Here is a 16,688-nt window from a genome sequence, read left to right on the forward strand (position 1 = left end):
ATGTTTGTCTATAATATAACCATCTATCCCAACTGTTTATGGTCAGCTAAGTTCCCTTGTATGTTAAAGATGGTGGTGTCTTTACAGGCTAGGTTGTTTTGACAAAAGCAATGCCCAAGTAATGCGATTACAACCCAATGGAATTTCTGAAATCTTGCTTGTTTTGGTAAACAAATGTATCATGTATGGCTCGTGCATTGGAGACTAAAGAGACCAGAGGAAATAACAACAAATTAATTCACAGTTACTGACTTTTTTAATGTCCAATTATGTAACATGGAACAATACAGTGACTACAACCTAATGGAAATTCTGAACTCATGCTTGTTTCAGTAGACAGATATATCATGTACGGCTTGTGCATGAGGGGCCATGGAGACCACCATGACCCATGCCACCAGCACTTAAACCCTTGATAAGAAGAACAATCATTTCCTTAGCAAGAATTTGATCTCTGTGCTCTTTAACTCTTCTCTACCAATTCTTGATAATGTTATTCTGTAGGTCTTTCAAACTTCTTTCATAGGAACGGCATCAAGTATATCTGGTATGCTGATTTGATAAAGGTCATATATCATTTTTGAGGTACCCTGGTTATCTGAAGAAAGGTGATATATGATATTATGATGTTCAGCCAAAATATATGTATTTCTAACATCAGTCCAAGAATATTGAGACGATGTTTGTGAGAATATAGCTTCTCAAAAGATAAAGAATAAGTTACTTGGAATGATGAAATTTCATGAATCTTGCTTCTTCTTCCTTTTTTTTTCTCTAGAATGACATAGTTAATGCTTAATTCTGGATCTTGTGAACATTGTGAACATTGTGAACATTGTGGTGCAGATCCTATGGAAATACATAATGGTGGATGTATGTTGAATTAAGTTAATCACGTTGCTGGGATTTTGGAAGGCTCCATCGTGGCATGGGTTATGATAAAACCAGCAAGACTGCTGCAAGAATAAATTGCTAAGCTTTGAACTTATCATGACATGGAATGCCGTACCAGGCTGAACCACCCGGTACACCCCCTATCGTACCATACCGGTCTCATACTGGTATAGTGTCTTGTATCATACTGACACTTAGTATGGCATTGAGACCAGTACGGTGTCTTGTACCATCCGACACTTGGTATGCCATCTTGAATTGTACCGAATCACATATCAACATTGTAATAGGATGGTATCAGTATGGGGTCCGGTATCAAGATGGTGAACTTTGTTCATACATATAGACTAGCATGCATAATGTATATGTGTTATTATGTATTGATTTATGTGCTTTTGCATTTACTAAATGACATTTGTTATGCTTGTTTGTCATATGGGCCATTTTTGTTACTTCATAGAACTTCAGTGATTGTCAGGTAACTCAGGTTATTGTTTGTTGCTGTTATGTATATTGTGTTTTTGCAGATATGTATGCCAATTTTTTTCCTTTTCTTTTTGACTTAAATGATAAGAATCGCTTTTATGTTTTAAGAGCATTTCACTTTCCATGTCAAATCCATAAGAATTTCGTTTGCAGGTACCTGAAATGTGCTATATCCGTACATTTGTTGATTTAGAGCAGGGAAAGTTGTTTCTAGAATCACAACGCTGTAAAGAGAAGATGCAAATTTCTCTTGCAAAGAATTCATCTTGTGAAATGGAGGAAATGAATGTCTATGGTCAAAGGTAATGCTTTTTTTATTTATTTTAGCATATTTTATTAGTTGTCTCTGTTTGAGATCAATCTGCCAATATTTATACAATTATAATTGGTTGGGTAATTATTTTTGCATATGGTCTTTTGCATGGATTACAATACTTATTGTTATTTTTTACCGACAAGTAAAAATTACTTTGAAGTAACAGTATTGGGTACTTGCATTTCATGAATACAGTTGGTGCTTCATATTAAATTTTTCATGTATAGTATGTGCAAAAAAAAAAATCATGTGCATAAGATAAAATATGCATGTATAACCAATTCATAATCTTTAGGTTGCATTTGGTAGCTGGCAATCTATCTAGATTGCTGGTAATTTAATGTGGTTATCTGGATTACCACGTTTAGTATGCTTTTTGGGTTGGTAATCCAGATTGCCTTGGTAATTCAGATTATCTCTCATGAGGTAATCTGGATTTTCAAAGAGAGAGGTGGCTATCCAGATTACCACTACTTTGGTAATCTTGTAATGAAGTTTTTGGACGAAACTGCCCTCATCCTCTCCCACCTCCCCACGCGGTGCCATCTATCGCTTGCCCGTGCCTCCCCCCAAACCCCCCTCCTGTGATCGCGCTGCCCGCCGCTGCTCTGCGCCCTCGACCACTCCTTTGGTGGCCCTCTTACGCCGCCTTTGTGGCCCTCGCCATCGTCCTTCCCATCGCCATCTCCCTCCGTCTGTCCCCCGCCCTCCGCCGCCGTGATCCTTGTACTAGCTGGTCCAGCTCTCGGAGTCGGGCCTCGCTGCCATCTCTTTTTTGACCCTCGCCGGCACGACCTTCGGTGGGGTGGGTGAGGGCGGCGGCACGGGTGGGTGAGGACAGCGATGGAGGCGACTGCAGGGGCACGGGGTGCGAGTTCATCCTGGTGCTAGGGGACGGTGCGGGAGACGCGACGGCCAGGAGGTGGTGTCAGAGCCGTGACGGCTTGGGGACGGTGCCGGATGGCCGGGGGTAGGGGGAGGGGTGTGACGTGCGGGGGAAGGAAGGGGAAAAAATAAAAAAATAAAGATAAAAGTAATAAAAATAATAATAATAAGTATTAAAAAATAATAATTTTTTTTCATATAATAAATTTTATCATTAAAAAATTAAATAAATAATTTAAAATACTAAACTAATAATTTTATTTAAGGATATTTTGAAAATTTGATGTTACATTATTAGTAATCTGATTGTCATACCAAAGATGTAAATTAAGATTTTTAGTAATTTTACTGCAACATTACCTGCGTGTACCTAACACAGTAATCAACATTACTGACAATCTATCCAGATTGCAGGTAATTCAGATTAAGATTGCCTGGCAATGCACCAAACGCAATCTTAGGGGGTGTTTGGTGATCCAAATGGGATCACTACAGTGATCTAAGATCATTGATGATCTAAATCTTGGGGTGATTTGATTTTCAGTGATCTAAGATCATAGTGTTTGGTTGGTCATAGCATAGTGATTAAAGATCCCCAGATATGTATGAGTAATTTGTTTGGTATGCTATTGGAATCCAAGATCACCAAACATATAATATCAAAAATACCCTTGACATATCTCAGATGGATTGTTTTGTTATTTACTAAACAAGTTGAATAGCCATAATATTTGCTTGAAAAGTAGCACTTTGGTCATGGACCTAAAATTGAGAAAATATATAGTATTTACTAGATGCGACAAAAAACTTGAACTTAATATTTGTTTGTCACCTAAAATATTTGAATTTTGAAGTCTTATGAAGAAGTCAATTGAGTAGACACTCCAAAAATATGTGTTCAGTACCTACACTTTTAACAGATTTCAGCAAATATTTATTTTTTGGAGTGCCAAACCATTTCAAGGTCAGACAACCAGGAACTCGAAGTTTCAACATGAACAATTGAAGTGTTCAGATACATTGCTATGGGCCAAACAATTTTGATATACTATTTTCATGCCAATCTTAACCAAACACTAGACCTATTTAACAAAGTTTAACTTGAATGAATGTTAAAAGTTCAGTATACTAGTTCTATTGGATATTATCTATGTGTATAATGTCTATGTAGCAAACACCATGAATAAAATATGATAACACTAAGAATTATAACACCTGAAATTTAAAAATCCATAAACATCCAGACTCCGAATCCACAAACATCTAAAGTATTTTTGTAACTACGAAAGTCCATAATAAACGTACCATAACATTGATGCTAGGCAAAACTAAACAAGAAACCAAAATAAGAGAAACCACCACTAGCTGCAGCTGTCAGGTATAGGTAGCATCACACTGAATCAAAGTCAAATGAGGTTCCATATGCACTACCCTCTAACTGCTTCAGCACATATTTTCTCTTGAACTGTTGAGGTAGGGTAAAAAAGAAGTTAATTTTGGTCTCGTCTTTGCTGATAACCGCACCAACAGTTAACATATCACTTTCACTCAAACCCTCAGTCTTCATAATCTCCTCAAACAGAGCCATATGCCTCTCATCATCTTGCCCCTTCTCAAAAAAGTTTGCAATTCACGTGAAGTTTTCTCTAGTCTCTTCACATGCATTGCTTATCCTTTCAATATGAGTAACCAAGTTTTCCATAATAGTGTCATCGTGCTTTCGCTTTTTACTTGGTAAGCTCCCATTCTGCTTGACAATTGTTGCAGTACCAATACTCGCACCTGTAGGTTGGCAAATAGATGGTGGTGAATCTACTATATCAGGAGTACCTCCCTCAATATTCATATTATCTCTCGAACTCATAGTATCAGCTATGACTTCCTCTTTCTTAATTTGTTCACAAGCATCAGCTGGATCCTCTACAGCCTCTCCAGTTGCTCTATCCTTACCAAACACAATTGGCAAGTCATCATAATAATGGAAAGGCTTGTTTCTCAACCCAGCTACATGGGGATGACTATGTCAACACAAAACAAAGATTGTCACCAAATTGAGAGATACAAATATCTAAAGAATTATATTGAAAAGTGATAAACTGAAATCAAAGTTAGAAAGGAGATAATTAGGTAATACCAGGGAATGCCGTATTGGGCCGAACTGTCCGGTACGGAGCGTGCCGAACTGTACCGGCGGAGAACCGAGATGGTTCCGACATGAAAAACGGCACATGCCGGTGCTGGAGAAGAAAAGAGAGAAAAAAAGAAAAAGAGAGGAAGAGAAAGAGAGAGGAAGAAAAAGAGGAAGGGGGTTTGCCGAAAGGGCCATCGGAGGGCCTTCGATGGGCCGTCATGGCCGTCGGACGGCGCAAACGCCTCCCACAGCTCCACGGCATGAAACAGGGGCGACCCACCCCTGTTTCCTGTATTTTTTTTTTTATAAATATTTTCTTAAATGAAGCCGGCATGGGGTTTGCTGGCTTCACTTAAGTGATGCCGACAAATCCAGTGCCGGCTTCATTTAAAAAAAAATTTAAAAAAAATATGAAAACAGGGGCAGATCGCCCCTGTTTCACGCTGCAGAGCCGCAGGGGGCGTAAACGTCGCCTGCGGGCCACGACGGCCCCTCTGATGGACCCCCTCCCTCTTTTTCTTTCTTCCTCCCTCTCTCTCTATTTCTCTCTCTTTCTCTCTTTTTCTTCTTCGGTTCAGTTCCGTTTTCCTTCGTTGGTTCACTTCGGTTCGGAACGGAATGAGGGCATGCCAAACCGTACCGTCGGCTGTTGATACGGCCGTCGATACTAGTTCCGCAAACCTTGGGTAATACCTTCATCTATAAGTCATAAACATCTTTATTTGCGGCCACACATTTTTCTCTATCATTCCATCCAAATCCTAAGCAGTTTGGTCTTAAGTCCTAACATTTCTGCAATTGCATTGTATTGCTTTTTTAGTAACTTCACATGATTCTCAATATATGGAGTTCCTCTTGGTCCCCAACTAGGAAGCTTTCTCTCCATTATTTTCACCAAATGCTAGTGAAATCCTAGCCTGAATGTGCCATTATCATCTTTCCAACCACCAGCATTTGCTACCTCAATAAGGCACTCAACCAACTTTGCATCTTCACTTTTTGTCCAAATTCTTTTTAGGGAAGTAGTTCTATGTGCTTTTGAGTTTGCTTTCTTATTTCCGTGAGAAAGCATTTCTTCCATCCTAGAAATTAGACACAAACAATAATATATTGCACACATTTGACACAAGTAATCATACGTATTTAATTGAATAAAAAAAGTGACAAATAAAAACATTGAATATTATATTGCAAACATAATACGTAAAATAATAGGAAAATAGATAATGAAATTACAATAAGAATAGAAAACAATTGTTCAGATACAAATAGAAATTTTATAAAAGATAGTAGCCTATGCTTTTCGACTATTCATCCATTGCTCGAACATATCATTTGCCAAATTCCCCCTAAAAGCAGCCCTAACATTACTCGTCTCAACATAGGTTATTCTATCATTAACTTCTTCCTCTTGTGAGCTAGTCACATCCTCAACAACCTTAAAGTCCATTGGGTCAATAGGCATTTCTTCTCTGATAAAGTTGTGAAGAAGACAACAAGTATTTATGATTCTGCATTGGGTTTTTACATAGTAAAAGGACTTAGACCTTAGAATTGCCCATCTTCTTTTTAACAACCAAAAGCATCTTTCTATAACAGTCCTAGCCCGAAAGTGCTTCATGTTAAGAACTCACGAGCACTTGTGGGTTGTTGACCTTATCTCCACTCATTCAAATGGTATCTTTGTCCTCTATAAGGAGCCAAAAAGCCTTCAGCATTGGTGTATCTGGTATCACATAGATGGTAGTAACCTGTATATATTAAATTATAGTAATTACTTTCCAAATAAATAGTGAATCACTTTGTATGAGAATCTAGGTATTCTATTTATCATTTATTTTTACATACCTTGGGGCACCTTTAAGCCATTTCTTCTTGAAATGGCATCTCGAAGCACTCGAGAATCAGTAGCTGATCCCTCCCACCTAGGCAACACATAAATGAATTGCATGTCTTGAGTGGAAACACCAAGGACAGTACTAGCAATCTCACCCTTGCGGCTTCAATACCTAGGCTTATCGATCTCCTCTACATTGACCTTTATGTATGTCCCATCAAGTGCTCCAAGGCAATTCTACATTTATAAGACAATTTATTTAGTTTAATAGTATAGTTTAATTGACACAACTAAAAATAATAGTGTAGAGTACCTTGAACCACTTCTGCCTCTTATTTGTATAGTTCTCTATCACACCTTCAGATTTTCGTAACAGAATGGAATGGAGATGTAGCACAGGACCGCAGAGGCTCTCAAATGCTCGGAGGAGCATGGAAGAGGAAGAATCGAGAGAGGAAGAGAGGGAGAGGGAGGGAAGGAGTGAGAGAGGGTGGGGAGGCCAGCTGTGGCCGCCGAAGGGCTGTAGATGATCGGATCTCACTTCTCAGCCTCCTGCAGTGAAACAGGGGCCCTTGCCCCTATTTTGATTAATTCTTTTATTTTTTTTCCGACTCGCAGTGAAGTCGGCAATAGACACTTAAAAAGATTGATCGCCTCTATTTCGATCCGCATGAGGTTGGAGAGGGAGATTCGGCCCTTCGGTGGCTACCGCCAGCCTCCCCACCCTCTCCCCCACTCCTATCCCTATATCCCTCTTTATATATATTTTTCTTCCCTCTGGAGGAGGGCGGAGCTTTAGAGGCCTCAGCAGCCTCCCTAGCCTTTCTCTCTTCTTCTTTCTGCCCCCTCTCTCTCTTCCTCCATAAATCTCCCTTCCCCTGTCCTTGTCGATGTTTTGTTTCGAACATCGGAAGCATCCCAATCAGCACTAGTACAGTTCAACACACTCTAAATTTGAAGGTTTTGTCTGGTTTGGCAAACCATGGTGCTCACTATAAAATAGAATTGAATTGGACTGGAAACATATGTTAGTCATTACAATATTTTTTGCTCGTGCCTTCACAATGCAAAATCTCCAAGTTTGCCCCGAGGTGTGTGAAACTATATACATAGAGGGAAGGCACCGTCAAGACATTGTTTGACAGCAAGAACTATAGTGAAATGTGAGGCACATGTTATAAGCCAAAGAACCAATCAGGGACATGCACCCATATCTTTTGAATATATAACAAACAAAAATACATTCAGAAAATTATAATCGTTGCTTGTTAAGGTTGTTCTTGAATGGAAACTCGCCAATATCATTGTTATCATCATTAGAATCATTATCATGTATCACTACTACTTGAAGAAAATCTAGACTATATATTGGTCAGAATAGAATCCTTGAGGGACTCAGAAGTTTTAACATCATTATTGTCATCGTCACAGCCACCTTCACGTGTCACTACCACTTGCAGAAAATCTAGATTATATATTGGTAAAAACAGAAATTATTAAGGAACACAGAATTTTTTAACAATTATTAGCAATTATTGATTCCAAACTGAGATTACTACAAACATGCCAAATGATGGATGAGCTTTGAGTTACATAAATACGAGGTTCAAATGAGAGGTTCGCATTGCACGAGTTTTGAATATGATAAGACAGACTTGTTTTATCAACTGGATTAATACAATAATAGTCCATAATCCATCTGCAGTATGAATTATGATGAGCTTATTAAATGTACCAAGGGATTAACTCATACTTTGCTTCAGGTCATTTGTAAATTATAATAGGTCAAATACTCGTTTGAATTATATGGAACATGATGTTTACTTATGCTGTAATATGGATGGATATGATATCACACTGTGAGATCACTTTGTGCAACATCATAGATGGGATATACTGAAACCTCCTATTTCTTTTCATTTCTTTAGGTGGTGATGATCTAGAATCCCCAATGTGAAACTTCAATACATGAACTCCCTCCCTCCCTCTCTTCACCCCACCCCCCCGTGCGTCTCCCTCTCCCTCCCCCTCCCCCTGTTTTTGGTACACCTCAGGTCGGGATGGTACGTATGTACTGAACCAGTAGCTGGCAGCTATGACCTTGGTACCGGTTCAGCTAGACTTGGTTGATAACAAGCTTACACCCATTTGATCAATAAACAAATTCCAAACAAGAAAGTAATTGCATTTAATTGTTTATTTATATAATTATTACTTAGATGTAAAATGGCTTGTTTAGTACTTTATAAAGTTTGTTGATATGCTTATCCATTCAGTTAAAATATTCAAAGTCTGAGGACCTCATAGTGTTTAATACCATTTAACGACTTTGGAAACCTTTGTATTGATTGTAAAGTGGGATGTCAACTTGTTTCTTCTTAATCCATTCCCCTCCTCTCGCCCCCAAAAAATATATATAGAAAAGGGAAAGGGAAAATGGTTAAGGGTTTAAATTATATGCCAAGATTACTAGAGTTCCGCAAAATCTTTGTAGGCCATACACTTATTTGAATTTCGTTGCTTATTTATTGGTAAGACAAATCATGTTGATTGAAAAATCTGTGCTTCATTTTATTTTCTTTTTGCTAAGAGATTATTTGATTAAAAGTTGGCTCATGAATCTTGGATCATTTTTCTTTTGACACAATTCTTTTTTTTCCATGGTGTTGCAAACCAACATCTATAGTTTGTATCATCTCTACATATTAGATGCAAAAAGTGGTTTATTGGAGCTGGCAGCATGTTGTTGATGTTAAAATCTTCTGAATGCTTAATGCCCTAAGACATTAGTTTTTACCCTAGTTGGGGGACGTGTCTTATTTTTAAAGATTTAGAGGAATTATAGCATGTCTATGAAAGTATAATGCCATGTCATGTCCTTAATGATTTGATGCCCTCTGCCCTCATTGCTTTAGGCAAGTGTATTACCATGTGCTTGTAATTTTTGCAAAATGCTTCATGTCATAATAGAATAAATTTCAAAGTTTGGTCATATATGAATCATTATTTCAATCTGTTTGAAATTTCCATTTGAAACCAGATATGAAGTGATGACCTATGATGATGAGGTCAATATGTGGTTTACTGAAGCCATTGCTCGTCCTTGTACCTTTGTGCGATGTTTGAGTTCCAAGAAACGTTCTTGCATGAACATGGTTGGTAGAGAAGGCCTATGCAGGGATAGCAAGAGCAAATTAACTTTTGTTAACGAAGCACAGATCTTATTAATATCGGAGGATAGTGTTCATGATCTAAACAGCCGGTTAAACTCAAGTACGTGTTGCTTTCCATTTTATTTTTACTTCTTGTCCTGCAACTTTACAACTTAGATAGTTATTGCAAAGTACTGCTTTTTTCTTTTATATAACATTGATTATTTGTTTATAAATTTTCCTTGCACTTTAAGAGCTAGAGGTGTCAATAAATTGAGGTTAGGTTAGACTTCATGCTTCCAAGCCAAACCCAGAATGTTTGGTCGGCTCTATAGTAACTTGCATATATGTTCTGGAAAAAGTTATATGAAACAAGAATTATTAAGTTACAAGTCCTTTTTAGTACAGTTTTCATCAAAGTTGCATATGATTTTTCGTGTTCTGCTTCATCTTGTTTTTTTGTCTCTTTTATTCCAGTATTCTCCTTCAGTTTTATGTGGTTTTTTACCATGATGTGATCTGCATATCACATACACAGCAATATTTCCATTTAGAGTTACAAGAGTTAATACAACTCGACAATCAGAAAGGTTTCATCATTCATGCCACAAGTTGTGGTACATCTTTTCTTTTTTATGCACCTTCATGTGTTGAATGCGCCCTTTTAAAAAGCTCATCTGCAAACAACGCATAGTACTTCTAGGCAAACCTACAGATCAATTGAAACTTATTCTGGCTCCTCTTCTCCTATAGTCATTCCACCAAGCATGATCGGCTATAGCCAACAAGCAGAGGTTGATTCAGCTAGGCTTGTCGAGTTATTTCAGAGTCTCTTTCTTCTGATGGCCTATGTATATCTCTTTTGTAAAGCTTCTGTTGAAATAATAATGCCATTCATGATCCAACTGATGTATTATGTGATATTGTTTTGTCTTAATGCCACTTCCATGGGTTTGCTAGTGAGTGATCGGTTGACGTGCAAATTTGTGGTTGGTTGAAATTTTGTAAAGTTATTGTCTGCATTTGAGTTGGCTACTTAAGATATGCTGGTTTGTTTTTCTTCTGGCAGATATTCAGAAAGATTGCTCTTGCTCTGGGCAGACAGTGCTTGTTGATGCAATGAGATTCCGTCCCAATATCGTTATTTCAGGAGCAAAGCCATATGTTGAAGACAGCTGGAGAAGCCTGCAAATTGGAGAGGCACACTTTGTTGTAAATTCCATAGAACCCTTCTTAGAAAGTATAAAGCTCCTTTTTCCTAATATTTGATTACACACGCCCTGAGCATGCCCCTGCACACTTTACTGTCCCACACTGGGTTAGAGTAGGTATGTTAGATAGTGATTATTCATTCTTCTTCATTTTTCTCTGATGCAAGACAACCTTAGAAAACCCTACCATCCAATGACACACTTAAAAAGAAAATCCCGAGCTCTAATTGTGCAAAACCCTAATCTTGATGTGATACAATAGCGATTTAATAATCTGAAAACTAAAATATGAAGCTAACTATCACCATTTATATCAAAGCTTGTCTGTCTTGCTTAAGCACAGCATGTATGATTGCATGTGTATTGGTGGCCTAGCACCTCCTATCCATTGTCCTCTACCAGCTCCATTGCCCTCTGCTTGCAATGCTTCAATCCTCTCAAGAAGCTGGACATTATTAGGACCTTCATATTATTTTTTTTTAGCTGAACATAAGCATCTGAATTTTTTGTTACGAACTATCTGTATTTTGCTACTCCTGGCAAGCTTAAACACAGATTCCTTCCCCTTGAAGAAACACATTGCAAATAAAATAAATTTGCATGTAATGTGAAACTAGTTCAATATGTTAACCTAAGGTCTGGAGTTTTGCTATCAAGTACCATGCCAGTATCTGATTAGTACAATATGGTACCAAACCATACCATATTGACACTCGGTATGTAAATACGTACCTGTTCAATATTGGAACAACATTTTTGACTTTGATTTTTAAGGATCATTTTAGGGTTTATGGATGTTTAAGAGTATGATACTGTATCTTTGAAGTAACCAATTAAGTCTCAATTCTTGTTCAAAGTACCCAATTAAGGTTTATGGATGGTCTAAGAACTTTTACATATTAACACTATTTGTTCAGTTTTTGCTTGACCTATGGGATGCAAACATTTATCTGGTCAGGAATATTTGTTCAAAAAATACTGACCTAGAATCATATTAAGTAGCTCAAAATATATTTATTTGTTATGACAAGAATTATTTCACTGATTGTTGCAGTCTTTAATCATTTGAAGTATTAGGCGGATTTTGCATCTTGGAGAAATGCACCTTGGTTTCATTGTGAAGATTTCAATTTCTATGGACTTATCAACATATAATAGCAAAGTCTCTATAATTGCTCATTGTTTTTTGAAAATAAAATGATCAATTTAAAATAAGTCCATCCACAAGGTTTTGTTTCTTTATGAGACAACTAAACTTTGAACAACTCTCTCTGATTTTGTCCTCTCTTTTCTGCATGCAGTTTGATGTAGGTTTATGTATGTGGGAGGAGCTTTTTTTTTTTTTTTTTTTTAAGGATTTGAGATTCCTGCATGACAATTTTCTTTATGTAACCTGAATTTTGTGTCTTGCTTTATGACGTAAGTTGCAACAACAAAAAAAAAAAACATGTTATTAAGATTTATTTTTCTAGTCTATTCTCTCCCAAAGTTGTTTAACAATGGACTTTTCCCTTGAGAGTGAAGTAAAGCATAATCAAGAATATGCTTTCTCCATATAAGAAAATAAATTATGTATATTCATTTGTGTCTAGATGTTACTAAGACCTTATAGATACTATTGGATATAAGAGAGTAGATGGAGGGCAGTGGTTTGTAAATTAGGAATTATGAGTTAGATGAAGCTGTCATGCCGGAAGCTGCTTCTGCTGTTGCAAGTACTTTTGAACGAGTGTTACATGTAGTGATTCCATGTATAATTCATGTTTGATAATGCAGCTTTATTGAATAATTTTGTGGCATTTTATTCCGTGTATAAAGTACCCATCCCACAGGAAAAGAAGAAGAAAAGGAAAGAAGGAAGAAAAAAAACAAGGGAAGGAGAAGAAAAAAAAAGGAAAGAACGAAATGAGGGAGGATAGGAGAAAGGGAAAGATTAAAAAAAAAAAAAAGAAAAAGGAAACGAGGGAAAGAAGAGAAGGAAATAAAGAAAGAAGAAGAAAAAGGAAAGAAAGAAATAAAGGAAAGAAGAATAAAAGGAAAGCAAAAAAGAAAAAAAGAAAAAAAATAGGAATGGAGAATAACAATGAAAAAAGAAAAAAAAAAAGAGGGGCGGGGGGGCGCAAGAAGGAAGGAGGAAAGAAAAAAGGACGAGGGCCCAAACCACCTTGAGCTGCTCTGAACCGAGCAGCACTAGGAGGTTGCACTTGGATCGGGCCTGTTTGGCCTAGTTCAGACCCTTTACCGAGACAACCCCCAGATGAACCTAATACCATGCTAGTTTGGGTCGGAACACTCCGAACCTGTCTGTTCAGATCGGTTTGGGACCTTGTTAATTTTTAATTCTATTTTATCATGACTCAAATTCTATTTTATCATGACTCGCTGTTTATTAAGAAACACTAAGAACATCAATCTTAATTTCAATACCCCTTGCAAATGGTTTCTTGAATCTACTTCAGTTGTAAATCATATGCTATGAAGTCTATTGATGTCATAGTTCAATTTATTGGACATTGCTAAGTTACAGGTGTGTTGCTCCTTTTCAGTCATTAGGTGGATGCAACCGCTGTCAGATGATTAATCTTGATCAGCAATCTGGACAAGTGAGAAAATTGAAGGAACCTTTGGCGACATTAGCATCATATAGACGAGTGCAGGTTGGTCAATCATGATCCAGTTAATTATTCTTAGATTGCTAAGGTTAAACAAAGAAAAAGATGCACACTACTAAAATAATCAGAGTATGCTCAGGACTTATTTAGAAAGATTGGTGTCACAATCTGCAGCTTATCAATTTTTTGCATTCCTAAATGAATTAATGTCATCTAAATGGAATCAGGGGAAGATTCTATTCGGTGTTCTGTTAAGATACGAGGACTGCATTATGGAGGATGAGGAAGAAAAGAATGGCAAGGAGAGATGGCTTCAAGTGGACCAAGAGGTTTATCCATCTATTGATTAGTTGAGGAGAAAAGAAAAAAATCTCAACCTGTAATTTTCTTTCTTAACCTAAAGGGATGTTATACATGATCTGCCCTGACTTGCAGATGAAGTGGCCGTTTCAGATAGAAGTGTAGATAATAGAAGATTTTGCTCATAATCCTTTTTTTCCCCCAAAAATAGTCGAAATGGAGTTTACAAACTGGTGAATGTAATAAGGATGGTGATCTGTATTTTATCTGTATGCATATCTTCTTGTATATATCATGTGACATCTCCCCTTGATCTCTAAACTCAATAATTCTGTATCCGAGTAAAAGAGAAAAAGAGTAGTCGTTTTGCTGGGTTAGTTCCATGCTTGTTGGCTGCCTGAAATCCAGAGAGTAGCAAGTTATTGTGCAATTTATTTGGGTTTGGCTCTTAGAGAATATTCCTCATTTCAGCTCCATTGAGAACATTGTAAATTAGGGAATTTAAAAAAAAAAAAAAATAATAATAAAGGATAAAGATGGATCTCGTTGCTGCAACCAAAATTCTTGCAAATGGTATTCCTTGTGAGGATTCAACGGAGACCAGCATATTGAGGTTAACTGGCTTGGTAAATTTATTGGGTGTTGATAGTGGTGCTATAGGTTATTAGAATCTTCCCATCCTAGTTCTTAAAAGAAAATTAAAGAATAAAAAAAAAGAAAAAGAAAAAAAGAAGAGCAGGAGGAGGAGTAGACGGAAAAAGAAATTAAAAAAAATAAAAATAAAAAAAAAGGGAGGGGAAAGAAGAGAACCTGTCCAATTTCGCAGTTATCTCGTATGGGGGGCTTTTTTCTTTTCTTTCTTCTTCTTCTTCTTCTTCTTCTTCTTCTTTTTTTGTGGTTTTGGGGTAATGAAGGATTGGATGAGCTCCAAAACACCATCTTTCTGAGAGAAGAAGGTAAACCTCCAAAAAGGAAGATACTAAATTTATTTAAACCATCTACATATGAAAAGGTAGAAGAAGCCCTTTCAACCAGACTGACTGCTCTAAAGAATTCTAGCACTGCATTTTAGAAGCAGTGCTCGTCCGGAAAATTGTAATTTTCTGTAAGACCTTCTAGCCTTACTCACGGAAATGTGATTTTTCCTTGTTTGTTTTTGGGTTCAAAGAAAGCAATGTTTCTTTTGCTTCCAAATACTATAGCATGTACTATGTATTGGCGGCAGCCTATAAGCTTAACCAGGTGTCTGTTTTATTTATATATTTATTATTTTATTTTATTTTATTTTATTTTGGCTCTCTTCAGAAGAGAGAGTTACAAGCAGTACTCTAATTGGCAATAACATAGAGCATCAAGTGTTAATCAATTTGTTTTGTGAAGATTATCGTCGATAAGGAGCTTAGATTAACTGCCAATAACCAAAAAATTTAATTCTTTTAACAACAACAGACTTAATAAAAGGCTTGTAAAGCAAATGTTGAAAGAATAACATCACTACAGAGGAATTAATCTTTAGCCCTTGAAGACATCTGCCAAGGGAGGGCTAGCCATTTTGAGAAAATTTTGCAGTTGCATGAACTCATTCCCTATCAATTCTTTATTGATGTCCTACCACAGCTGAAAATATAATTATAGTAGTCTAGTGAGCACTTTAATATAATTGGATTCAATATACAATAATTTGAAAAAATTATTTGATGTAATTTATTACATAAAAAAAAATATTTGCTATGCACATCTTATGACCATGATAACGCATGGCATGGGATTCTTGTGAGTAACAACCATTGTTAATTTCTTATTTATTACTACTATATTAGTTTTGATGTGCTGGAATTCTTATTGGGCTGTAAAGTGGTGGAGCATCAATATGTGCTGGAATTCTTATTGGGCTGTAAAGTAGTGGAGCACCAATACAATGGCCAATCTAAAGGACCACAAGTGCTCTACTGAGCTATCATAATCATGTTTCAAGTCCATGACAGAACATCAATAAAGTGACTAGTTCAAAGAACTATAAGTACTCGACTTTGAATTACCACAGTAATATTTTAAGTCCATGGTAGGGCACCTATAAAATGTTTAGCCTGGAGTACCACAACTCCATATTCAGCCACACAACTCAATTACATATTTTTTAAGTATTATAATTCAAGATCACACTCTTTTATAAAATTTAATGTACGTGATGACAAAAATCCATCCAAATCAGAATCAATAATATATAACTCCATATAGAGCCATATATACATAATAAATAAGTATATAGCATGCAGCTATCAAAAATCACAAACAGCAAAATTGCGGATACACAAAAATATTTTTATATAAATAAGTGATTAATGTTCAGGAATTCTTACTTCTATTGATCCAGATGCAGTGTCTACTAATCCATATATAGCATGTCTATCCACATCAATTCAATCCATCCTTGAAATAAATGTATTATTGCTAGTTTCTTAATTTCGAAGCTCTACTAATTACTCTTGTTGGTGCAAAAATCCGCTTGCGTCGGAGAAGCTGGAGTCGAAGAAGTCACGGTCGCCGCCGGGACCTGCAAGGAAAGTCTAAATCGGAGGTGGGGTTGCTCTGGCAAGACCCTCCGACGCTCAAGTCAGTTCTCTGCCTCAACAAGAATGGAGTGCTCGAACGGAGAATTTAGCAGAGTTTTGAGATAAAAATGAGCTTAGAGAATAACGTATCTGGGGTTCCCCTTTTTATAGGCGGAGGACCACAGACTGATAGCGACGTTCGTAACCGTCTGGTAGTGGGCCGTCCATAGTCAGGAGGAATTTATTGCGAAGGGTAGTGGAGCGGAATCGTGGCTATTGCCGTAGCTCGCCACGTGGAATCAGTTGCGAGGA

At 37.0% G+C, this 16,688-nt stretch overlaps 1 protein-coding gene and 1 pseudogene across 5 annotated transcripts in view; one reads left to right on the top strand and one right to left on the bottom strand.

Annotated features, from left to right (window-relative positions):
• Positions 1-14,114, top strand: part of LOC105049235 (molybdenum cofactor sulfurase) — a 92,350-nt gene extending 78,236 nt beyond the window's left edge. For all 5 annotated transcript variants that reach the window (XM_073260508.1, XM_073260510.1, XM_073260509.1 and 2 more), the window contains 5 exons: positions 1,534-1,682; positions 9,590-9,822; positions 10,771-10,913; positions 13,459-13,569; positions 13,752-14,114. In XM_073260508.1, coding sequence (XP_073116609.1) covers positions 1,534-1,682; positions 9,590-9,822; positions 10,771-10,913; positions 13,459-13,569; positions 13,752-13,874 — 759 coding nt within the window. In that variant the 3' untranslated portion in view covers positions 13,875-14,114. The remainder of the gene's footprint in view (positions 1-1,533; positions 1,683-9,589; positions 9,823-10,770; positions 10,914-13,458; positions 13,570-13,751) is intronic.
• On the bottom strand, positions 3,811-4,980 carry LOC140859093 (uncharacterized; annotated as a pseudogene).
• Positions 14,115-16,688: the final 2,574 nt, after the last annotated feature.

The sequence above is a fragment of the Elaeis guineensis genome, chromosome 7, assembly GCF_000442705.2.
Source record: "Elaeis guineensis isolate ETL-2024a chromosome 7, EG11, whole genome shotgun sequence".
Classification (NCBI taxonomy): Eukaryota; Viridiplantae; Streptophyta; class Magnoliopsida; order Arecales; family Arecaceae; genus Elaeis; species Elaeis guineensis.